Source organism: Schistocerca cancellata, chromosome 4 (assembly GCF_023864275.1).
Source record: "Schistocerca cancellata isolate TAMUIC-IGC-003103 chromosome 4, iqSchCanc2.1, whole genome shotgun sequence".
Taxonomy (NCBI): Eukaryota; Metazoa; Arthropoda; class Insecta; order Orthoptera; family Acrididae; genus Schistocerca; species Schistocerca cancellata.
The window spans coordinates 440,686,863-440,713,636 of record NC_064629.1 but is presented as its reverse complement, the minus strand read 5'-3'; the positions used below and the strand labels follow the sequence as shown (position 1 = coordinate 440,713,636).

Genomic DNA, 26,774 nt, shown 5'->3' with positions numbered 1-26,774 from the left:
CGATGACACTGGTGGCGCGTATCAGGTTCGGAATGTACGGTTGTACTGTGATAACGTCATAGCCTGCTTTTATCTTTGATGGAAGGACCACTCTATCAAAAGTGAGAAAAATAATGTGTGTGGGCACTAAGGAAGCATCTGCTATTCTCATCACTTGATGGACTGCAATGAGACACTAATCAGAGAGGTATGTTTGGATTTCTGCCTCAGTCAACCTGTTGAGAAGCCTAGTGTAAATAACACTATGGGAAGAATTCAACATTCAAGGGGCCTTGAAACAAACAGGATAGCCGTGGAGGAGCACAGATGCAAGCAGTTGTTGTGCTTGAGAATCAGAAGTAGACTCCAAAAGCAGAGTGCCATTTCATAAACAAGAGCAGGATTTCACAGGGCCAGCAATTGCATCTACAGTTTTCTGAACAATAAATGGATTTAGTGTAGCAAAGGACTGACATCTTCAGTACTTGAAACCATGAGAAATTATGGTGCAGTTGGGAGGGTCTTCAAATTGTTAGCCTCATTCCATTTACTTTGGTAGACATCGACGGTCAAAAATTGCGAGAAAATCCCTCATGATTGCCAGCATCTCTGATGGTGCGCTCCTTCCAACTGGGGCCCCCTCAGAAGAGGGTGCACCAGCCTTAGGTGATTGTTCATACCTCAGGTCACACCTCCTGAACACCTAACAGGGGGACCTAGTGGCAATTTGGGAGGGTAGCAGTTCAGGCAATCATTTCCCTGGGCCTGATCTTTACGTGCGAATCCAACCTGTCAACCCGAGTTTGGGAATTATGCATTGTCCAGTCATCTGTTATGCATGAGATGTGTGAGCTGGTCTTCAGGAGCACACGAGGAGGAGGAGGAGGAGGACCACGAAGAAGAAGAAGAAGAAGAAGAAGAAGAAGAGGAAGAGGAAGAGGAGGAGGAGGAGGACCACGAAGAAGAAGAAGAAGAAGAAGAAGAAGAAGAAGAAGAAGAAGAAGAGGAGGAGAAGTAACCTCAAATACCAAAGCACAGGAAGGATAGGAGAAGGAACGAAAAAAAAGAAAGAAGGAACTAAAGACAGTGGAGAGAGAGTTCTGATATTTGTGACTGAATATGCAGAACACATTTCTAACAACATCCCAGACATGTTTTTCAAGGGAGGGAAAAGATTCTGCAAAGGCTGGGGCACCATGGTAGCCAAGCACGAACCTGCCAAAGAGCAGCTAGCCCTCGGGTGGGTGGGTGGGTGGGTGGGTGGGTGGGTGGGTACAAGCTCACTGATGGCTATGAGGAAGAGTGTGACACTTAACACACAACCCTGTGGGATGCTGTTCTCTTGAATTTGAGGGGTGCTGAGTCAAGAGCCAACCCAAACCTGAAAGAGCCTGTGGGATAAAAACTTGCAGATAAAAATTAGGAGGGGGCCATGAAAGCCCAAGTCATGGAGGATAACTAAAATGTGATGGCGCCAATCTGTGTCACATGCCTTATGTAAGTCAAAGAAGACAGAGAGAAGCTGCCGTTGATTAGTAAAAGCCTGTCGGATTGCTGTTTCCAGTCTGAGTAAATGGTCATTTGGAGATTGTCCTTCCCAGAAGCCACACTGATATGGGGACAAGAGGCCCCAAGATTCGAGTACCCAACATAATCGGAAGCTAACCATCCTCTAAAGCAGGTTACAAAGTACGTTTGTCAGGCTAAGTGGGCGGTAGCTGTCGAGAGATGTTCGGTTCTTCCCGGGCTTAAGGAGGGGGATGATTATACTGTCTTGCCCATTCAGCGAAGGATTCATTATAGTCTGCAGCTTGGTGGCAGTTGAAATAGAAGGGAGTCTTTTCAACTCTGTGTTTTTGCTGAAGAAAGATAGCAGGATATGAAGAGGACACAGATGCCCTGGCAAAGCGTGTCATGAGATGTTCTGCAAGGAACAAAGGATCAGTACACAGAGCAGCTTGGAGGATACGACCCTGGACAGTTGACTGTCACTGGTGGTCCAGAAGGCTACGGAGCTTGTACCAAACCTGCGATGAAGAGGCATACGTTCCCAGGGAGGAAACAGTGTTCCCAGTATTCCTTCTTACTCTGCTTAATACGGTAATGAGCCTTAGCACAGATATGCTTAAAAGTGAGGAGGTTGGTCTGTGAAAGGTGTTGTTTAAATTGCTGCAGCACCTGTCAGAAGATCTGGACAGCAACTGAAATGTTCTTGGTCCACCATCCAACACGATACCAGTCAATGACGAGGGGTAGAGCAGTGCCAGCAGCCTGAAGTATAGTGGCAGAGACGCCCTGCAAGACTGCATCAATGTAATTGAAGGCAGAGGTTTTAAAGTGCACAGCAAATGTATATAAAGGCCAACTGGCCCTGCAGAATGCTCAACATGGGGCCTGTCTGCCTGGCGGCAGCAGGGAATGACAGAATCATGAGAAAGTTATCACTGTCACACAGATCACGATGAGGTGACCAAGGTAGGGAAGCCATAAGAGCAGGGTAGGAGATCTAGAGATTGATAGAAGTAAAGGTGCCATGAGCAGCACTGAAGTGGGTAGGGGAACCATCATTGAGGAGACACAAATCAATGTCTACAATAAGTTGATCAATTAGAAGACCCCTACCCATTGTATTGGCACTCCCCCACAGGAGGTGCTATACACTTAAGTCCCCAAGGAGGAGAAATGGGGTGCGGGAGTTGTATTAAGATAGACAGTTCAACATAAGGAAATGACCTACCTGGAAGGAGGTAGACATTACAGACACTGATTGCCAGAGTCACTTGCACTGTAACCACTATTGCTTCCTGGTCGATTTTTTATTGTTTTCACACCTCAAATTTCATAGGAACAAATTGAGGAGCAAATCTCCAAGGTCATGGAACGTGTCAGTACATGACATTACAACATAAAAGTAATAACAGATAAAAATAAGATGTTTATGAACCCGAAAATAGTCAAGCCATAAGATTAAGTAAAAGCAATGAACAATACAACAAGAATCAGCTTAATTTTTCAAGGAACTCTTCGACAAAATAGGAGTGACCCATGAGGCAACTCTTCAGTTTCGATTTGAAAGCACACGGATTAGTGGTATGATTTCTGAATTCTAGTGGTAGCTTACTGAAAAAGAGTGCAGCAGTATACTGCACACCTTTCTACATAAGAGTTAAAGAAGTCCGATCCAAATGCAATTTTGATTTCTGCTGAGTATTAACTGAGTGAAAGCTGCTTATTCTTGGGAATAAGCTAATACTGTTAACCAGAAATGACAGTAAGGAATATATATATTGAGGCCAATGCCAAAATACCCAGTCTCATGAACGGGGGTTGACAAGAGGTTCGTGAACTTACACCACTTATTGCCCAAACCACTCGTTTCTGAGCCAAAAATACCCTTTTACAATGGGAAGAGTTACCCCAAAATATAATACCATATGACATTAGTGAATGAAAATAAGCAAAGTAGACCAATTTTCGTGTTGAACAATCATTCACTTCAGATACCGTTTGAATAGTAAAAATGGCAGCATTAAGTCTTTGAACAAGATCCTGAACGTGGGCTTTCCACGACAGTTTACTATGTATCTGAACAACTAGGAATTTGAATTGTTCAGTTTCACTAATCATACCCCCATTCTGCGAAATTAAAATATCAGGTTTTGTTGACTTTTGTGTTAGAAACTGTACAAACTGAGTCTTACTGTGATTTAGCGTCAGTTTATTTTCTACAAGCCATGAACTTATGTCATAAACTGCACTATTTGAAACCGAGACAATGTTGCACACAACATCCTTTACTACCAAGCTAGTGTAATCAGCAAACAGAAATATTTTAGAATCACCTGTAATACTAGAGGGCATATCATTTATAAAAATAAGGAACAGGAGTGGTCCCCCACTTGACTGTATCCCACTCACACCCCACACCACAGCCATTCTCAGCACTGTGAATAATGACCTTTTGCTGTCTGTTGCTAAAGTAAGAGGTGAACCAATTGTGAGCTACTCCCTGTATTCTGTAATGGTCCAACTTTTGGAGCAATATTTTGTGATCAACACCATCAAATACCTTAGTTCAATAAAATGCCTAGTGTTCGACACCTTTTGTTTAACCCATACAGTACGTCACAGAGAAAAGAGAATACAGCATTTTCAGTTGTTAAACGACTTCTAAAGCCGAACTGTAAATTTGATAGCAAATCATGTGATACAAAATGATCAATTATCCTTACAGACACAGACAACTTTAGCAAACAGTGATGGCATAGAAATAGGTCTAAAATTGTCTACATTATCCCTTTTTCCATTTTTATGAAGCAGGTTTACTACTGAGTACTTTAATCATTCACGAAACTGACCATTCCTAAAGGAAAAATTACAAATATGGCTAAATACAGGGCTAACCGGGCAGCACAGTACTTTAATATTCTGCTAGGCACTCCACCATATCCATGAGAGTCCTTAGTCTTCAGTGATTCAATTATTGACACAATCTCCCCCTTGTCTGTATCTCAGAAGAGCACAGACATCAATCTTGGAAAGCCATTTGCCAAGAAAGTTATACGATTTGTTGTCGAAACTAAATTTTTATTTAATTCACCAGCAATGCTCAGAAAATGATTGTTAAATACTCTACATATAGCTGAATTATCAGTTAACAGAAATATTTTTATCGACCTTGTGCTGCTGACCAGACACTTCCTTCACAGCTGACCACATGGTTTTAATTTTATTCTGTGAATTAGCTATTCTATTTGCATTCCACATACTCTTTGCCTTCCTAATAAAATTTTTAAGCATCTTAAAATACTGTTTGTAATGGGCAACTGTAGCTTGACTGTGACTACTAACATTTCTTATAATTCCCACTTTGTTCTACATGATATCCTTATCCCACTACTCTGCCACCCGGGCTGCCTTTTACTGCTAGTACCCTGTTTAGAATGTTCTAATGGAAAGCAACTCTCAAAGGGCATGAGAAATGTGTTAAGGAAAGCATTATATTTGTCATCTATGTTATTGGCACTATAAACATCCTGTCACACTGGCAAGGTTTAAAAAACTATTGCTGTTGGGTTAACTTTCCTACATAGTTTGTAATTATATGTGACATTTGTTTGAGTACAAAAGCCTTTTAGTGTTAAAATTTGTGCCTCATGGTCTGAAAGGCCATTCACACTTTTACTAATATAATGTCCATCTAGTAATGAAGAATGAATGAAAATACTGTCTATGGCTGTGCTACTGTTCCCCTGCACCCTAGTTGGAAAAATCTCAGTCTGCACCAGATCATATGAATTTAGGATATCTACCAACATCCTTTTTCTTGCACCATCATATGCAAAATTTATATTGAAGTCACCACATATAACTAATTTCTGGTACTTCCTATAAAGTGAATCAAGAACCCCTCTAGTTTGAGCAGAAATGCTCTGAAGTTGGAGTTAGGGGACCTATAAACAACAACAATTAGAAGTTTAGTTTCACTAAATTCAACTGCCCCTGCACAACAGTTGAGTGCAGTGCTGTGATACATCTATGGACTCAAATGGAATACTGTTTTTTACATACACGGCCACTCCCCCACCCTGCAAGGAACTCCTTGACAAAAAGACTAAGGGGGATTCAATCACTAATGACATTGGAGCAAACAAAAGTGCAAACCCCTCCAGATGCTATCCGGGGGCCGACACGGTTCCAACAGAATGCCTGTTAACCACGAAATGTTGGAGAGTGTTCTCATGCAAGTGTGTTTCTTGAAGAACAAGACTGAATGCAGAATAGGAAGAAATAAGACGTATTTCCGGTAGGTGACAATAGTACCCATTGCATTCCCACTGGATTATAATGTGGTGGGAGTCCAGTTTAGACATAAAGAGGCAGAGGGAAGGTCGTGCCACTCAGTCAGTGTTCGTCATCAACAAGGATAGGGTGATAACCATAAATGAGATCTCAGGCTCAGGTTGTGAGGTGGCAGACAGCATCTCCGGGGGCACCGAGTGGTGTGGGGGGGGGGGGGGGGGGGGTTGGCTTGTCCTGGGACTCACATTTCTTCTTCTTCTTCTTCTTCTTCTTCTTCTCCTTCTCTTTTGGAGATGGAGGAAGGCTTCTCCAAGATCCGGAACTGAAAGAGAATAGGCGCCCTTGAAAGGACGTAACAGAGGCAAAAGTTGAAGAATGTGACTCCGGATGGAGTGTGTCATATTTTTGGCGAGCCTCAGCATAAAACAGGCGATCCAGGGACTTTTACTCTTGGATCTTCTTTTCTCTCTTGTAAGCTAGGCAGTCTGGTGAGCGAGGCGAGTGGCGGACGTGACGATTGACACACACACTGGTAACTGAACACAGGGGCTTCCCTCATGGAGTGGGTTTTCACAGTCACCACACAGAGGGTCTGCCATACAGCAGGAAGACATATGCACCGAAAGCACTTCATGGGTGGTGGAATGTATAGCTTCACATCACATCTGTAGCACATAACCTTGACCTTCTTTGGTAATATATCCCTCTCTAAAGCCAGACTGAAGGCACCAGTATCAGTGCTGTTGTCTTTATGACCTTTTGGCACATGCCAAACAAAATGAACGCCGCATTGCTCCAGATTAGCCCAGAGTTTCTCATCAGTTTGCAGGATGAGGTCACTACAAAAAATCACTCCCTGGACCATATTCAGAGATTGGTGAAGGGTAACAGACACTGGGACATTGCCAAGGTGATCAGAAGCCCGAAGAGCTGCAGACTGGGTGGCAGAAGAAGCTTTGATCAACAGGGAGCCTGACCGCACCTCACTGAGATACTCCACTTCACCAGACTTGTCCTCAATTAATATTATCCACAAAAAACATTGGCTTTGTGGTGATGAATGTGTCCCTGTCCATCCTAGTACAAAGGAGGTAGCGGGAAAAATGTTTCATCCCAAGACGGTGACCCTGGCCCTCCTGTCATGATGTAACTACAGAAGGGAAGGCTGCTGGCTTATATGAAGCCGCGTTCAATGATCCTCCACCATCTGAAGAGAAGGCCATTTGAGAACAGCCAGATTTTTGCAGCTTGATACTCTTAGTGCACCAAGCATCCACCCTGAAGCCACCCAATCCAATCAGGGGCTCTCCCCATGGGCATCACACAACCACAGCAAGAGCTACCTGGCACAGCGACCATTGCCAGGAGTTCTGATGCTCCAGGAAGACAAGCAACCACTCCTTGGGATACATGGGGAGGGCAAAGCTCAGGCATTAGTAGTGTGATCCCTGTGTTGCCAGGGGGCACGAGATGGGTAAATAACAGCCACCAACATGGACGGGCTACACATGCTGGTGACCTAGCAGGATGGGGGGAGGGGGCTAAGCGGGAAAAGAAGGGGGGGGGGGGGAGAGGAAACCACACCAGAGATGCTAGGGAGGGAGTTTTTCTCCAAATGGCTCACACTAAAAACAGGAAATTTAGAAGTGGAGGTCAAACCTCAAGCAGGAACCTAAACATCAAGAAAGGATGAAAGAACAGGCAGGAATGACAAAATTGCAAGCAATACAGGGAACCAGGTGGATAGCCAGGTTGACATAAATCAGAACAGTGAGAGGGGGAAGGAGGGGACAGTGGGAAGGGACGAGGATAGGAAGAGAGGTGCAGGGTAAGCAAATGCAGCCAGGGAAGGAAGAATGGGCTGCTATAGCTCTACATCTACATACATACTTCGCAATCCACCATACGGTGCGTGGCGGAGGGTACCTCATACCACAACTAGCATCATCTCTCCCTGTTCCACTCCCAAACAGAACGAGGGAAAAATGACTGCCTATATGCCTCTGTATGAGCCCTAATTTCTCTTATGTTATCTTTGTGGTCTTTCCGCGAAATGCAAGTTGGCGCCAGTAAAATTGTACTGCAGTCAGCTTCAAATGCTGGTTCTCTAAATTTCCTCAGTAGCAATTCATGAAAAGAACGCCTCCTTTCCTCTAGAGACTCCCACCAGAGTTCCTGAAGCATTTCCGCAACACTTGCATGATAATCAAACCTACCAGTAACAAATCTAGCAGCCCGCCTCTGAATTGCTTCTATGTCCTCCCTCAATCCGACCTGATAGGGATCCCAAACGCTCGAGCAGTACTCAAGAATAGGTCGTATTAATGTTTTATAAGTGGTCTCCTTTACAGCTGAACCACATCTTCCCAAAACTCTACCAACGAACTGAAGACGACTATCCGCCCTCCCCACAACTGCCATTACATGCTTGTCCCACACTTCATATCGCTCTGCAATGTTACCCCCAAATATTTAATTGACATGACTGTGTCAAGCGCTACACTACTAATGGTGTATTCAAACATTACAGGACTCTTTTTCCTATTCATCTGCATTAATTTACATTTATCTATATTTAGAGTTAGCTGCCATTCTTTACACCAATCACAAATCCTATCCAAGTCATCTTGTATCATCCTACAGTCACTCAGGGCACCATGTATGCACGAACTCACGAAAGAACTGTGAGCTCCTGGGGGGAAGGTTCTAGTTGATAAGGGTATGAGACGGCTTGTAACCTGCCCCCCCCCCCCCCCCAACCCCCCTCCCTGATGTTATTCAATCTGAACACTGAGCAAACAGTACAGGGAATCGAAGAAAAATAAGGAAAGGAGACAGAAGTTTGGCAAGACAAGACAAAGACTTTGAGGTTTGCAATTTGGGCAGCAAAATAACTGATGGCGGCCCAGTTACAGAGAATATAAAATGCAGACTGGCAATAGCAAGAAAGCCATTCTGAGAGAGAAATTTGTCAGCATGGAACATAAATTTAAGTGTTGGGAAAACTTTCCTGAAGGCGTTTGTCTGCAGTGTTGCCTTGTACAGAAGTGAAACGTGGTTAAAAATAATTCAGGCAGTTAGAGAATAAAATAATTTTTAAAAATGTATTGTTACAAAAGACTGCTGAAGATTAGATGGGTAAATTTGAGTAATGGGGAGCCACTGAATCGAATTTGGGAGAAGAGAAATTTATAGTACAACTTGACAAAGATATTTTTTTATGGTTTTACGGCAAAAAACTGCTACGGTCATTAGCGCCTGGTCTGTGACTTAGGAAAAGGTAAAAAACTGAAAACCAGCAGCAATGGGAGCGAAACTCAAAAAAATGGGGAAACTAAAAACATGAGGAAAGCTTAAAAAACCACTATAGAAGGGGGACTGTTTGTCCCCAGAAAGAGCTTCAAATGACTGATGTCATTTCACTGACACTAACAAACTCGAGAATGTGATCGCCTGAGCGTGCGTCATTTGCTCAAATGGAAGATATCTCAGGCAACAGCTGTAGATGGGTGCGTAACGGAGTAAAATAGGGCACTCAAGTAAAAGATGTCTCACTGTCCACAGTTGAGAGCAGTGGGGACAAAGCGGGGGAGGATCGCCACTTAAAAGATGTCGATGGCTGAAAAGACAGTGCCCTATCCGGAGTCTAGTTAAAATTACCTCCTCCCGACGATGAGTTTGGGAGGAAGAGGTCCAAGCACAGGAAAGAGCTTTCACGTCCTGCAATTTATTATTGGGAAGTGTTGACCAATGTGCGTGCCATAAAACAGCAACACGACAATGTAAAACACTTCGTAGATCAGCGAAGGGAACCATGCGAACAGCAGGCTGAAGAAGAGAGACTGCAGCCTCGGCCACTATATCGGCCGCCTTGTTTCCACAGATACCAACATGTCCTGGGATCCGGAGGAACGCCACAGAGACGTTCCCCAAAGTGGAGCAAGTGCAGGCAGTCCTGAATCCCGTGGACCAGAGGGTGGACAGGGTAGAGAGCTTGGAGACTGAGGAGAGAGCTGAGCGAATTTGAGCATATAATATACTGTATCCGCTAATGGCGACAGATGTATTGGACAGCCTGGAGAACAGCGAAAAGCTCTGCAGTAAAAATGGAGCACTGGTCAGGAAACCGAAATTGATGAGGGGTGTCGCCAACAACATACGCACTCCCAACACCAAATGATGTTTTTGAGCCATCAGTGTAGATAAAAGTGGTATCCTTCATTTGTGCGCATAGTGCAGCAAATGCCCGACAATAAACAAGAGAAGGGGTACCATCCTTGGGAAACTGACAAAGGTCACGGAGCAGGCAGGTCTGGGGCCGGAGCCAAGGCGCTGCTGTACCCCAAGTTGTCAAGAAAGTTTTAGGAAAGTGGAAGGAAAGAGAATGTAGCAGTTGACGGAAGCAGACTCCCAGTGGTAGTAGAGAAGAAAGGCGGCCTGGATACCCTAAATCCAAGGAGGCGTCGAAAAAAAAGGTCATGGGCTAGATTAGCAGGCATGGAAGAGCTAGCATAACGACTCAGAAGGACAGCTCGCCGATTGGACAGCGGAGGTTCAGCAGTCTCAGCATCAAGGCTTTCCACAGGGCTGGTGTAAAAAGCTCCAGACGCTAAACGTAATCCACGGTGGTGGACAGAGTCGAGACGCCAAAGAAGAGACAGCCGAGCAGAGAAGTAAACTATGCTTCCATAGTCCAATTTCGAGTGCACTAAGGTGCGATAGAGGTGGAGAAGGACCACTCGGTCCGCTCCCCAGGAGGTACCATTCAGGACACGAAGGGTGTTGAGGGATCGTAGACAGCAAGCCGAAAGATAGGAAACTTGGGAGGACCAGCACAGTTTTCTGTCAAACATAAGACCCAAGAATTTAGCGACTTCTGTGAACGGAAGGTTAACAGGGCCTAGATGTAAGGAAGGCAGAAGAAACTCCATATGACACCAAAAACTGACACTAACGGTCTTATTGGGAGGAAAGCGGAAGCCGGTTACGATGCTCCAAGAGTGGAGGCGATCGAGACATACTTGAAGACATCGCTCAAGAAGGCTGGTCCGTTAAGAGCTGTATGAGATCACAAAATCGTCCACAAAGAGGGAGCCCGAGACATCGGGAAGGAGACAATCCATAATTGGATTTATGGCAATGGCAAACAGTACAACACTTAGCACAGAGCCCTGGAGTACCCCGTTTTCTTGGGAGAAAGTACAGGAGAAAGTAGTGTTCACCTGCACTTTAAATGTGCGCTCTGCCATAAATTCATGAAGAAAAAGGGGCAGCCGACCTCGAAAGCCCCAACAGAACAGTGTGCGGAGGATGCCTGTCCTCAATAGGTATCGTATGCTCTCTCCAGATCAAAAAATATTGCTACCGTTTGGCATTTCCTGCAAAAATTGTTCATAATATACGTGGAGAGAGCAACAAGATGGTCAACTGCAGAACAATGCTTTCAGAAACCGCATTGGGCAGGTGTTAAAAGACTTCGGGACTCCTGCCGCCAGGCTAAACGGCAATACACCATACGCTCCAAAACCTTACATACACTACTCGTGAGAGAAATGGGGTGATATCTAGAGGGGAGATGTTTGTCCTTTCCAGGTTTTGGAACAGGAATGACAATAGCTTCCCACCATCTTCTGGGAAAAGTACTGTCGGTCCAGATTCGATTACAAAGGCAAAGGAGGTAGCGCAGACTACGGTATGATAAATGCAAAAACATTTGGATGTGGATACCATCCGGTCCTGGGGCACAAGAGCAAGAAGAAGAGAGTGCATGTTGGAGTTCCCGCATGGAGAAAACAGTATTATAGCTTCCGCGATTTTGAGAGGAGAAGGCAAGAGGTCGCACTTCCACTGCACGTTTCTTCGAGAGAAAGGCTGGCAGGTAATTTGAAGAGCTTAAAATCTCAGCAAAGTGTTGACCCAATGAGTTAGAAATTGCGATGGGGTCCACCAAGGTATCATGCGCGACAGTGAGCCCAGAGACCGGGGAGAAACTAGGCGCGCCAGATAACCATTGAATCTGACTCCAAACTTCCGAGGAGGGAGTGCAGGTGTTAAATGAGCTAGTAAAGAAGTCCCAGCTTGCCTTCTTCCTATCGCGGATGATGCGATGGCATCGCGCACGGAACTGCTTATAGTGGATACAGTTGGCCAAAGTAGGATGGTTGCGGAAAACGCGAAGCGCACGTCACCGCTCACGTATTGCATCACGGCATACCTCGTTCCACCAAGGAACTGGGGGGGCGCTGGGGCAAATCAGAGGTGCGAGGTATTGAACATTCTGCAGCTGTAAGAATAACTTCTGTAATATGAGTGACCTCATTGTCGACGCTAGGAAAGTGACTGTCATCGAATGTCGCTAGAGACGAAAAAAGTGTCAAATCGGCTTGGGCAAACTTCCAGCGTCTCGGGCGCATATATGGCAGTTGTGGCTGCAATCTAAGGACACATGGAAAGTGGTCACTCGAGTGTGTATCAGCAAGAGCGAACCATTCAGAGCACCAAGCTAGCGAAACAGTACCAACAGAAAGGTCCAAATGAGAGAAATTTGTCGTGGAGGCAGACAAAAATGTAGGGTCCCCAGTGCTGAGGCAAACAAGATCCACTTGGTGGAAGATATCTATCAATAGTGAGCCACACGAGCAAGGACGCGGAGATCCCCAAAGCGGGTGGTGGGCATTGAAGTCCCCAACCAGCAAATAGGAGGGCGGAAGCTGACCAAGAAGATGAAGGAGATCAGCTCTTGCCATTGGTGTGGATGATGGAATGTATACAGTACAAAGAGAGAAGGTGTATCCAGAAAGGGAAAGATGGACAGCAACAGCTTGGAAGGAACTGTTTAAGGGGATTGGGTAATGATGGACAGTATCATGGAGAAGAATCATGAGTCCTCCATGTGCTGGAGTGTCATCAACAGAGGGGAGACCAAGTCGGACTGACTGAAAATGAGGGAAATCAGAGCAATCGTGGACGCAGCTTTGTTTCCTGAAGGCAGAAAATGACCAGCAAGTAGGATCGTAAGAAGATTGCCAATTCATCCCAATTGGCTCGAATGCCGCAGATATTCGAATGGATAACGGACGTAAGGTGGACAGAAAAGGGAAGAATGTGACCAAAGTTGCCCTCAACTCAACGACTGCTCAGAGCCGGCGGCCGACAGCGTGGAATGGCATTCAGCCAAAGGCAGAAGATCCTGATCTATAGATTGTTCGGGAGCAGCTCCTCCCACCAGCGATCAGCTGCCACCAGTGCGCCTTGTCGACACAGAAGACGGCCGAGGGCGGTTACCGCCAGGTGGTGCTGTAGATGAGACATGCCGTGGTGGAGAAGGAGAGGAACTGGGTTTCTTATTAGCCTTCTTTGAAACAGGACGTTGAGATGAGGGAGGAATCGATGGTTGTGAAGTCGGGGTACGTAAAAAATCTTCACAAGTAGGCTCTTTTTTGGAAGTCCGGGTGTCTGAATTTTCGGCTCGTGATTTAGCAGGACCCAATGAAGGGTGAGCCATAGAGTGAGCAGGTGTTAGTGGGGAGGTTGAACGGGCAATCTTTCTACTGGGCGATCTGACGACTGTGACACTAAAGGTGAGATCACAAGTCTGCGTGGCTGCATCCTTTGTAGGTCGAGGAGAGGCAAGGACAGTGCTGTATTTACCTGCGTGAGGCACAGTGGGCTTTCGACTGGTGAATAACTTTTGAGCAGCAAAGGTCAACACCTTTTCCTTCACTCTGATTTCCTGAATGAGCCGTTTGTCTTTGAAACTGAGGCACTCTCTAGAGGAAGCAGCGTGATCACCCATACAGTTGACGCAACGAGGGGATGGAGGTAGACAAGCACCGTCATGGGCATCTTTGCCACACGTAACGCATTTGGCCGGATTGGAACATGACTGGCTGGTATGATTGAACCGCTGACACTGATAGCAATACGTAGGGTTTGGGATATAAGGGAGAACGGAAATTATCTTATAGCCTACTTTTATGTTCGATGGAAGTAGAACTCTGTCAAATGTCAAGAAGACAGTACGGGTTGGAACTAAGTCCTTGTCAACCCTTTTCATGACTCTAACAGCCGTTACGCCCTGGTCAGACAGGTAGTTTTGAATTTCCTTGTCGGACACTCCGTCAAGGGAGCATGTATAAACCATCCCACATGATGAATTTGAAGTGCGGTGTGCTTCCACTCAGACAGGGAAGGTGTATAGCAGTGAAGTACGCAGAAATTTCTGTGACTGGAGGTCACTGACTGTTTCTACCAACAAGCTGCCATTTCATAGTCGGGAACAAGACTTTACAGGACCTGCAACTGCGTTGACACCTTTCTGAATAATGAAAGGGTTGACTGTGGAGAAGACTTGACCTTCATCCAACCGAGAAACAACAAGAAACTGCGGCACTGATGGAAGAATTGTCCGTGGCTGAGACTCATTTAACTTTCACTTGTGAGCAGACATAGTAGATGATGAGGAAACCATTGCGGAAGTATCCCCCATGATTACCGGCATCTCCGATGGCGTGCTCCTTCCTTGTGGGGGGCCTCTCTGAGGGCACTCCCGCCTTAGGCGATTGTTCACACCTCAGGCCACACCTCCTGAGAAACGGATGGAGGGACCAATTGGCACTTTTGGAAGGTACCAGCACGGGTAATCACCCCTCCCTGGGCCTGGCTGTTACCAGGGGGTACGTACGTGTCCTACCTGTCTACCCGGGGTGGGGAATTACGCGTTACCCCATCACCGGCTATGCGTGGGAATGCGTGGGTTCGTCTTTAGCCATGCACAGGGAGGAACAAAGAGAAAGGGAGGAACAAAGAAAAGAAAAGTAAAGAACAAAGGTCTCAAACGTCGCAGCGGAGGAAAGGGTAAAGAGAAGAGGTAAGGAAAAGAGAAGGACAAAGGAAGGACAGAGACTTGCCAGCAGAGAAAGCGAAGAAGAGAGAGTGTTTTACAGTTTCCAGTGTCTGTCTCTGGACGTAGGCACTAAACATACTCCCAGAGGGGGAGAAAGGGAAGGGAAGAGGCGGAGGTGAGGGGGGGGGGGTGGAGATGGGGGATGGGGAAGGATGTGGAAAAGGAAGGTATGCAGCCTGGAAAGGAAAGACGGCCACACTAGCTTGGGGTCCCATGCTCGCTACACACATATCCACAAAAGAGTTGTGCAATAATTTGTTGGAGACTCTTAGAAAATATTATGACCCCAAATATAATAAGGTATCTCGGACAGAATGATCTCATCCATGACAACCAGCATGGATTCCACACACATCGATCATGTGAAACTCAACTTGCACTTTTCTCACACGACATACTGAAACCTTTGGATCAAGGCAGGTGGTAATGCAATATTTCTTGACTTCTGAAAAGCATATGACTCAGTAACATACCAATGCTTATTTCCACAAGTACGATCATAATGGGTATCATGTGAAATTTGTGACTGGACTGGATTGAGGACTTTTTGGTATGGAGGATACAGCACATTATCTTGTATGGAGACACACTGTTAAATGTCGAAGTAACTTCAGGTGTGCCCTAGGAAAGTGTGTTGGGACCCTTACTGTTCATGTTGCACATTAATGACCTTGTAGACAACATCAATAGCAAGGTCATACTTTTTGCAGCTGACACAGTTATCTGTAATGAAATACCGTCTGAAAGAAACTGCATAAATATTCAGTCAGATCTTGATAAGATCTCGAAGTGGTGTAAAGATTGGTAACTTGATTTAAAAGTTCAAATAGGTACAATTGTGCACTTCACAAAACTAAAACACATAATATCCTATGATTATAAGATCAATGAGTCACAGCTGGAATTGACCACCTCGTACAAATAGCTGCTTGTAATTCTTCAAAGGGATATGAAATGGAATGATCACATAGGCTCAGTTGTGGCTAAAACAGGTGGCAGACTTTGGTTTACTGGTAGAATACTGGCAAAGTGCAGTAAGTCTACATGTGGTGTGTGGGACTCATACCATAGGACAAATAGGGGATACTGAATGTATATACAGAAGGGCAGCATGAATGGTCACAGGTTTGTTTGATTCATGGGAGAGTGTCACTAAGCTGTTGAAATAATGGACTCACAGACTCTAAGGTAAACAAACTATCCCAAAGAAGTCTACTAACAAAGTTTCAAGAAACAGCTTTGAATGATGACTCTAGGAATATACTACAACCCCCCTATGTATCGCTCATGTAGGGTACATGATGATAAGCACATACAGAGGCATTCAGGAATGGGAAGAAACTGTAACAATTGGTACAATGGGATGTACCCTCTGCCATGCACTTCACAGTGCTTTACCAGTAATAGACTAAAAGAAGGGATCAGTTGATAGGACATATCCTGAGGCATCAAGGAACTATCATTTTGGTAATGAAGGGTAGTGTGAAGGGCAAAAATTGTAGAGGAAGATCACAACTTGAATACAGTAAGCAAGTTCAAATAGCTGTAGGCTGTTGTAGTTTTAATGAGATAACGAGTGTTCTGCAGGAGAGACTGGGGGCGAGCTGTGAGTTGTGCTTGGATAGTTCAGTCTATAGTTCACTTACTCATGAATGACAAAGGTCCCCGGTTAGAGTCGTGATCCTGCACACTGTTTTAAACTATCACGAAGTTCCAAGATTTTGTACAAAATGTGATTTCATGAACCCAAATCAGTCCAGTGTGATATTCATCCTGAGAATGTGTAACATTCCTCTCATTACCAATACAGAAGTTCCACTAGGGGTCCTTAGTCTGGCATCTGCACATGTGACAGGTGTAGGCACATATTCCATGCTAGGTAACAGTGAACGATATCACACAAATATTTTAATTTCAATGACTGGTGGTAATGACTTATTACACAAGATGTAGGTAAAAATGTAGGATAATTCTGCCTGGTTAAGAATGTTGTATTAAACTTGTTTATCTGAAAATCAACTGCATTATTTGCAAAAATGCTGTCCAAAGTAGTTCTGCATTTTACAAAAACTTTCATTCTAACATTTCATTTTCAAAGACCCAGAGCACTGCCAACAGAATATTCAAAGTCATTTAGAAACATAAGAGTGTAATAATAGCTACGGGTCACTTATGTGAGGGTCATCAATTGTTACTTTCACTTAACATGGATTCTTCATATTCAGGATGACATACTGGATTCTATCTCTTACAAAGCCTTCAGTCTAGTTGCAAATCTTATAAAATATTCAGAAAGCAAAGATACTGTTTACTGCAGGACATTGAAGTAATGTGTCAAAAGGCTTTCAAGAAAGAATGTGCCACCAGTGCACATGCCACTAGCTTCACATTTCGTACTCCATTGAAAAATACAACTAAACCATCACTTATTTCCTCATCACACTAGTCTTCATGTCAGCACTGGTTAATCACTTTGTTTAAATTTGCTAGTATTTTCAGCTTCTCAACACTAATCCTTAGGTAACTCAGATTCAATCCAAGTTACGCATTCATTCATTAACTTTTGTGTGTCTGAACACTACAGTGTTTTAATAGTAAGAGTCGTGAGACTTTAAGATGTTATTGCAAGAGCAGTAGTTTCAGTCAGTGTGTTCTCTCCATTGTTCACGAGTTAATTCTAAGATTTGAGTGGCGTGCAACAGAAAACAAGGAAACTAGCCTATTTAAATAAACAAACAATACTCCATAATTAACTTAATGACTGCAATGAACGTAACAGTGGCCTATAAACTCCGACTTAAGAAACATGAGCAACTGATTTGCTCAGAAACTGATAAAACATGAGCCATTGATACTTTCAACAACTTAAGATGTAAGAGACACAGCAGGTAGCTAAGTGACGACTGTGTGGTTAGCAAGTTGCTAGGGAGACACTTAAAAAAGAAGCTAATTTTTATACAGCTGTAAGTCACGTACATGACAATAGACGCTGGCACACATTACGCCCATTATATTCTTACAGATCCACAGGAATTCTACTTCCTGCTTCCTAAAGACCAAAACAGTCACCTACGTCATACCCACATTCTCAATGATATCACAATGTTCTAAGCATCGTGAATGATTACTTGAAATTTCCAATTGCTGAATTTTTCGAGCATGTCTATTATCCCAGAAGAACAATAACATAATAAAGATTAAATGTTTATGAAACACATCATTAACAAACCTAGCTAAAGCACTTGGTCTAATGCAAAATAAGTGTGACTGATTGAACTACGAAATTAAGACTTCAAAACTACGTATAAGAAAGCAATATACTCACAAGAAGTACATGGTCAGCGTCTGATAATGAACACCTTGAACATTTTAGGTAGGCCTCGTAGTGAGACCACCAATGAAGCACTAAATAAGGCGTTCCAACAAGTAAAATCGATGAAATATAAAACAAGAATGTTTTGGCACAGTTACATTTATACCCCCAACATTTTACGAGGACTTCGTCTTCAATAATTTGTACTGTTTCATCTTGCAAACTTTCGTACTCGACATGACTATTTGGTAAGACGCCACACATTCTATACTGGAGAACAAACACACGCACATACACAGTAGTCTGATTCAGGAAGGCAAACTGAAATACAATCTAAATACTGATAAGGAATGACTAAAATCCAGACGAAGCAACTCTTTCATCATGTGACCATTACACAGAACAGGGAAAACAAAGGACACCAAGACATGCACGCTCCAAGGAAAATCCGTCTGCTGTCACTTGACGTAAGTTTAAAAAACAGAGATGTTATTTGTCAAACAGGCGCCGCGTTAGCAAAGAACTTCCTTGCACAACACTTCTGGACAAAGAAAACTCTGTGGGTATCGCCTAGTCAGCAGAAGCGTTTCACCATAGTCTCGCTGTGCGTTGGTGATTCAGTGATTGGCTAATGTTCGTGACGTCACATGCGGCCAGTCCACACAATGGGTTGTATAAATAAAACGGAGAATATACTCAGATGTTCGGAGAAAGTTCTCTGATTGGCATGAATAAAACAAGTCTGAGAATATACTTACTCGAGTATGTTCTCAGCGTGAGTTGAAGGGTGGGGAAGTTGCCCAAAACAAAGAATATTCTCCGATTTCGTATGAATAAAACCAGAGAACTTTCTCACAAGCGGAGAACATTCTCTCACTCTGTTTTTGTAAGTGAGCTCCGTAGCATACTTCAAGCTGAGAAAGTACTGCTGTGGTTAAGTGTTACCGCGTGTTTTTAGTGAAAATGGTGGTATTTATGGTTCTCGAAAGGCAGAAAAAGATATACATACTACGAAGGAGCACAGAAGAAAGAAACTGTAGAAGTTTATATTGATTTATCAGTGAAAACATTATTTGGCCGGCGAATCACTTTCTGCCCGAAAACCACGAAAGAAGAGGAAGTGCCCTTTGCAACGAATGCAAAATGAAAACATTTTTGCGCTATTTAGAGGATCCAGGCTTTCAGACTGGTGTAGGAGAAGACTTAGGAATACACCAGACAACAGTATCACTAACATTTTCATATGTATGCAGCAGGTTAACAGAAAAACACCGTTGTGGATCCGATTTCCGAGAAACATTAACGAACTATAAACAGCTAAAGTTAAGTGGCAGTCTAGATACAGATTTCCATGTGCAGTGGGGGCCCTAGACTTAACGCATATACCTATAATGAAACCTTCTACACATGGAGACCAATATGTTAATCGAAAGGGCCTTCCATCTATAAATGTGTAGGCGACATTTAATTACAGTGAAATGTTTACGAATGTTGATGCTTCATGGCCTGGGTCTGTACATGACGCTAGGATATGGAGAAACTCAGATGTGTACCGAATATTTCGAGAGAACCAGTACAATGCCTTAATTTTAGGAGTCAAAGGACATGGCGTTGCATCGTGGTTAATGACACCGTTTCAAAACCGCGAAACATCTGATGAGAGGGCGTACAATAGACTTCACTCTAAGGAAAGGGTGATAATCAAACGGTGCATTGGTCAGGAAAAATGGTGTTTCCCAATTCTGCAAAATAAAATAAGGCCTGCTCAAACAAAAATCCTCTGTGTAATAGTATCCTGTTTCGTTTTGCACAACGTAGAAAAACATAGAGGGGATGAGGATTTTGAGCCACCTAGTCACAACAATCTTCCTATACTGGCAAAAGAGGAAGAGGAACAAATAGAAGACGAGAAATTGTTAATGTAATACGTCAAAACATTGTATAATTAAACCTAACTCATGTATTTTTTGTAATTAAAATAATTTTTTCTTCTTCAGATACAATAATATTTTGATGAAAATAAAAAAACAGTGTTCTGATGTCACATAGTAAAATGCTGTTTAGTGTTTTTCTTCCTCCTCTCTCATCGATTTTACTTTCATCAAAAATAGTTCAACCTGTAACAATTCAAACTGGAACAGAATTTTCAGATACTACAGTAAATAAGTGCACAAACTGTTTGACCTGTAACATTTAAAACAGGAATAAGTTATTCTTCTTGTTCCACATTACCAAAAATTGTTTCAAGGGTATGGTGAAGGCATTTGGCAGGTGCTACGGTAAATAAGTGCATGAACTGTGTTTAACCTATAGCATTTAAAATAGGAATAAGTTAATCTCTTTGTTCCACTTTCCCAAAAATTGTTTCAAGTCTGTGGTGAAGGTATTTGCCTGACACAACAGTAAATAAGAGCACACAATTTTTAACATTTCAAATTGAATTACGTTACTCTTATTGTTCCATTAAAAACAAAATTTGTACTGAATTACTTCTTTAAGAGGATATGGAATTCGGTAAATGAAGAGTGTAAACGAACATTCACTTAAAAAGCATATTTTGTTACTAAAAAACGGTGTTGTACTGTGACATTACGCAATTCATTGTATTGTTTTTCTCGCTCTTGATGCATCAGTTTCTGCTGCTTCCTCTTCAGGATATCTAATTGGTACAATAACACCAGTCGTTGCAGTTCAGAATTAGACAAATTCATCGTCTCATCCGTTTCCATGCTTAGTCTGTATCGTTTCGACACTCTCGCTGGCCCCAAAACAGGCGAGTGCAAAGGTATAACAATTTCTGGACCCATCAGATCTGTAGCGCCTGCTGTGACAATTTGTGGTTGCTGCAAAACTACTTCTGTTTCGAAGAATGTACAGTCGGTATCAATTACCTACGAACTAACCTCTGGGGGAGAGATGACAGCAGAGGTGAAAGCACCTACTGCACAAGCTCCTAATAAAAAAAAGTAATAGTATTGTGTGTCATGGCTCAGTTTCTATTTAGTATATATAGCAAGCAGGTGGGAGGAGTTTGTCGAATTTCATGCATAGTACACTGTGATACTTTTACAGAAAAGTGGTCAAATATCAGACGAATTTCATTTTCACATTAAAAATAAATATTTTGCTAATTCACAATTTCAAAACATTAAGCACATTATGAAAAAACCGGAAAGAATGGGACTTACCAGGAATCCTGCGGGTACTTGACTTGCAATCCTCTCCATCTAAAAACTTCAAAAACATTTGTTCCCTATTTTTTAATGAGATCTTAATGTTACACGTCTTATTTACAGTTGTCTTAGACTTGATGCACGACTCAATATTGTGCAGTTCTTTCATAATCTAGTTCTCTGAAGTGTCTTTTACAAAACTAACTCTGTAATGATGTTGTATTTCCACTATACTATCTGCCTTGTTGCAGCCAGAGTTTGTGATTTACTGATAACAGCAGGATAATCTTTTATAATATTCACAAAGGATAATTCAGACTCTTCCATTTCGGTACAGAAATAAAGTAAGAAAAACTTTCGGTAACACAAACACACACAAATGAAAACAAAATGAGAACCAAAGATGTTGGATTTTAATCTCTCTGGTGACAACGTACTCAATAAGGAGGGGAGGTAGTGAGAAAGAACTCCCAGGGCAGAGTTTATGCTTCGTAGTTTTAATTCATGGAGGTTTTTATTCATATGAAACTGAGAATTTTCTCTGAGAATGTTCTTTTGCTCTGAGTATCTACTCTGGAGAATGTTCTCGTTTTTGTTCATACGACCCAATGTGATTTGGTTGCATGGACAAAGATTGCAAAAAATTTCGTGCATCCACACGATTTATGCTATTAACGCCCGTCCGCACTCAACAATCTGTCTACGCACATGATATCTGTGCAGACAGATCGTCCCATGTGAACAGGGAATTTCCGCAGATACTAGAATGTGAACAAACCTGAAAGTTGGGGTTGGTACTGTGAGCGAAATTGTTCAAATCTGTGAGTTGAAATAACCTCTGCACAGACAGGATAGAGTGTGTGGACAGGAGATCGCTGAAAATCTGGCTCTAAGACGTGTTTAAGTCAGCTATTTGTTTAGTCATGTGTTTCTTCTCTCTGTGTGCAGAATGAATATATATTGTCATTATCTAACACAGCTGTAGATTCCATGTCATGTCTGCTCTTTTGGACATATCCGAAAGAACAGACACCAAGCACTGACATGGGCAATGAATCTACTGCCATCAGTGTGAATGCACAATTTCGTCTGACCTGCTGCAGGAATGTCAAAGCAGCGAGGGTGGAGGACGAGGACGGGGACTGCAGATAGGTGGCGCTGGGTAGGAATGTGGGTTGGCTGAGAGCTGTTCCGAGATCGTCGGCACCAGTACTGTAAACACTGTGTCCTGGTGGTACAATGGTTAATGTAACCGCCTTGTAAGTAGGCGATCCTGGGCTCGAATCCCAGTCCAGCACACACATTCACTCATCCCTGCCGATTCTGCATGAAGTCCCAATGCAGCTAACATCAATAGGTCCTTCCCTTTCCTTTCCATTCTCCCCCTCCACCTCCATTTACATAGTATTCAAGATTGTGTTTTTGCACATAGAAGATCATGCGATTTTGTAAGTTACTTTCTGACTGATATTTTGTCGAAAACTGACAGTTTGAGACTGTGACTGTGTGCAAAATACAGACTGATTCTTGCAAAGAAGAAAACAACAATCAATTTCCTTCGATAATACTATTTATTTACACAAATAACGCCGTTAGCGGTTTCTAACCGACAAGTTCGTCTTCAGACGCCTGTTCACATTTAGGTGCACATTTATTGATGTTTACGTTGGTTTTCCGCTCTCTGTCCTCCTTGTGGTGAAAGATCATTGGGAGGGTGGTGCCTTCGAAAATCCTACGTCATTTTGTTGCAATGTTGTGGTCTTGTCTTCACGAAATAGTTAAGAAGTGTATATAAAGCACTTATTTGATTAATATAAATCTACATAACGTAAAGCACAACACACACACCAAATAATTTCTTCCAAATGGGAATATACACACACCAAAAAAAGTTTTGCATCACCCCGGTTCAGATAGACGTTGACAGTGGATATTATTCCACAGACACAGCCCCTTTGACTGTTCAGAGATGTCACTAAACTCACCCAAAGATGTAAACAAGCATGCATGAGCAGCGCCTATTAGACAGAGGGGCTCCGACAGCCGATCAGTTCACCAGGAAGGAGGTACACAGCTCGTGTTGTCTGTAGTTCAACCATGCTTAGATGGTGAATACAGCGATTCGATCGCATCTGCATAGTTACTTTGTGCCAGGAAGGGAAGTGTCCAGGCGTCTTGGAGTGAACCAAAGTGATGTTTCCAGAATGAGATTTTCACTCTGCAGCAGAGTGTGCGATGATATGAAACTTCCTGGCAGATTAAAACTGTGTGCCGGACCAAGACTCGAACTCGGGACCTTTGCCTTTCGCGGGCAAGTGCTCTACCAACTGAGCTACCCAAGCACAACTCACGCTCCATCCTCGCAGCTTTACTCTTGCCAGTACCTCGTCTCCTACCTTCCAAACTTAACAGAAGCTCTGCGAACCTTGCAGAACTAGCACTCCTGAAAGAAAGGATATTTGGAGACATGGCTTAGCCACAACCTGGGGGATGTTTCCAGAATGAGATTTTCACTCTGCAGCAGAGTGTGCGATGATATGAAACTTCCTGACAGATTAAAACTGTGTGCCGGACCGAGACTCGAACTCGGGACCTTTGCCTTTTGTGGGCAAGTGCTCTACCAACTGAGCTACCCAAGCATGACTCACGCCCCATCCTCACAGCTTTACTTCTGCCAGTACCTCGTCTCCTACCTTCCAAACTTAACAGAAACTTGGGTAGCTCAGTTGGTAGAGCACTTGCCCGTGAACGGCAAAGGTTCCGAGTTCGAGTCTCGGTCCGACACACAGTTTTAATCTGCCAGGAAGTTTCAAAGTGATGTTGTTCGGACATGGAGGAGATACAGAGAGACAGGAACTGTCGATGATATGCCTCACTCAGGCCGCCCAAGGGCTACTACTGCAGTGGATGACCGCTACCTACGGCAAATGGCTCGGAGGAACCCTGACAGCAACGCCACCATGTTGAATAATCCTTTTCGTGCAGCCACAGGACGTGTTACGACTCAAAGTGTGTGCAATAGGTTGCATGATGCGCAACTTCACTCCCGACATCCATAGCGAGGTCCATCTTTGCAACCACGACACCATGCAGCGCAGTACAGATGGGCCCGACAACACGCCGAATGGACCGCTCGGGATTGGCATCACGATCTCTTCACCAATGAGTGTCGCATATGCCTTCAACCAGACAATCGTCAGAGGCGTGTTTGGAGGTACCCCGGTCAGGATGAAAGCGTTAGACACTCTGTCCAGCGAGTGTAGCAAGGTGGAGATTCCCTGCAGTTTTGGGGTGGCATTATGTGGGGCCGACGTACGCCGCTAGTGGTCATGGAAAGCGCCATAACGGTTGTACAATACGTGATTGTCATCCTCTGACCGATAGTGCAACCATATCGGCAGCACATTGGCGAGGCACTCGTTTTCATGGACGACAATTCGCGCCCCCATCGTGCACATCTTGTAAATGACTTTCTTCAGGATAACGACATCGCTCGATTAGAGTGGCTAGCGTGTTCTTCAGACATGAACCCTATCGAACATGCCTGGGATAGATTGAAAAGGGCTGTTTATGGACGACGTGACCCACCAACCACTCTGAGGGATCGACACCGAATCACCGTTGAGGAGTGGGACAATCTGGGCCAACAGTGCCTTGATGAACTTGTGGATAGTACGCCACGACGAATACAGGCATGCATCAATGCAAGAGGACATGCTACTGGGTATTAGAGATACCAGTGTTTACAGCAATCTGGATCACCACCTCTGAAGGTATCCCTGTATGGTGGTACAACATGCAATGTGTGGTTTTCATGGGCAATAAGGAGGGTGGAAATGATGTTTATGTTGATCTCTATACCAATTTTCTGTACAGGTTCCGGAATTGTCGGAACCGAGGTGATGCAAAACTTATTTGATGCGTGTATATAAACAAAGATGTTGATATGCTATAAATAGTTTTTGCTACATGGGAAAAATATATATATAAAGGTAACAATATGCTATATATAGCAATCTTTGAATATATTTTCCCATGTGGCAGAATCTTTTTGATATGTGTGTGTCGTGTTTTACGCTAAGTGGATATACATAAACGAAATAAGTGCTTCATATACTCTTAACTATTTCATGAAGACAAGATGACAGTTTTGCAATAAAATGACGTGGGATTTTCTACAGCACCACCATCCCAAGGATCTTTCACCACAAGGGAGAATAGATAGCAGAAAACCAATGTAAATATTAATGAATGTGCATCTAGAAGTCAGTAGCCATCTGACGATAAACCTGTCGGTGCTAAACCGGTAACGTCGCTATATGTGTATGTAAATAATGTGGTCAGTGGTGGCTGGTTGCTGTTTCCTTCATTGTAAGAATCAACCTGTAAATAGTTTCTGTCTGTTTTTTATACCCTATTTTTCTTATTTTTAAACGGATCATCAAATGACAACTTGTTTTGAAATCATTCATGTTACCAGATGCTGAAAAAGTACTATAAAATAATTTCGTCTAGCTTCTTGACAGATATCCTAGACTTAAACTAACATAAAATAATTACTGCTCTGGTGTACTTATTATTTTAGAATAGAGGTAGTGCTACTACAGCGCTATTTTCTATCAGTCTTACGAAAAATATGTACAAACCATTTATATAAGATACAAGAAACTTTCCAGATTGTGATTATCATTTAATCTCCTGATGTCGACATGACTGATTTACTTCAGACAATGCATTGCATTGTACCATCCTCAATTTATTCTCTATATCTTTTCCCTTTGTTGCCACAAGATAAATAACTTTCATTTTCTTGATGTTTTTTTTCTCATTTATTCATTCACACATTGCATTCTGTTAGTCCCATCATGAAGGAGAACTTTCACAGGTTTGGAACAAGTCAAATCAGATGTAAACAGACAGAAGTAGCCATTCCAAGCTATTTGTGTAAGGTTATTAATAAAAATTTATGAGTATTGCCAATCTACTCATTCAGATATTTATGACAATTACTGCTAGATTACCTATACTTTGAAAAAGAATCGTTTCTTTTTCTCTTACACTGTATCAAATGCACATTCCTATGAAAGGAGGAGCCAGTTTCCTTTCTCATCCCTGCTTTTGCTCCATATTTGATTACTGCACCATCAATGAAGTTTTTAACTGTAATTTTTCTTTTTAACAAATATTCCAGTCAGCTGTAGGAGTGGAACATCAGTTACACTTTTACTTTACTTTTTAATATTGAAGTACGTCTGATTTCCTGATTTTTTCTTTTCTTTTTACGACCTGTTGAATATTATACTGCAGCCTTTTCTCTCAATCGCAATGTTCTTTAGTTTCTACCTGCAATAAATGTGTTTGGTCCCTAAAAAGAGAAAAACTACAATGAGTAGGATACATTTAGAGCTCGCTTCGTGGCGCCATATTCCTACTTCGAGTAAATTTTATATCTGTGCCGATTCCTGGTCCACACACATCGATTTGTCTGTGTAGATATGAAGTGCGGAGAGAAATCGTAACGTTTGACGCAGTTTTAATCAATTATCAATGCACAGCCAGTCTGCTGTGAGACACGTGACTGGTAGCACTACACAGACGTGAT

At 43.0% G+C, this 26,774-nt stretch overlaps 1 protein-coding gene across 1 annotated transcript in view; it reads right to left on the bottom strand.

The window, feature by feature from the left end:
* The window catches only part of LOC126183646 (polyamine-transporting ATPase 13A3-like), a 265,104-nt gene extending 246,654 nt beyond the window's left edge, over positions 1–18,450 (bottom strand). The window contains exon 1 of the mRNA XM_049925790.1: positions 18,012–18,450. Coding sequence (XP_049781747.1) covers positions 18,012–18,263 — 252 coding nt within the window. The 5' untranslated portion in view covers positions 18,264–18,450. The remainder of the gene's footprint in view (positions 1–18,011) is intronic.
* Between the last annotated feature and the right edge of the window lie 8,324 nt (positions 18,451–26,774).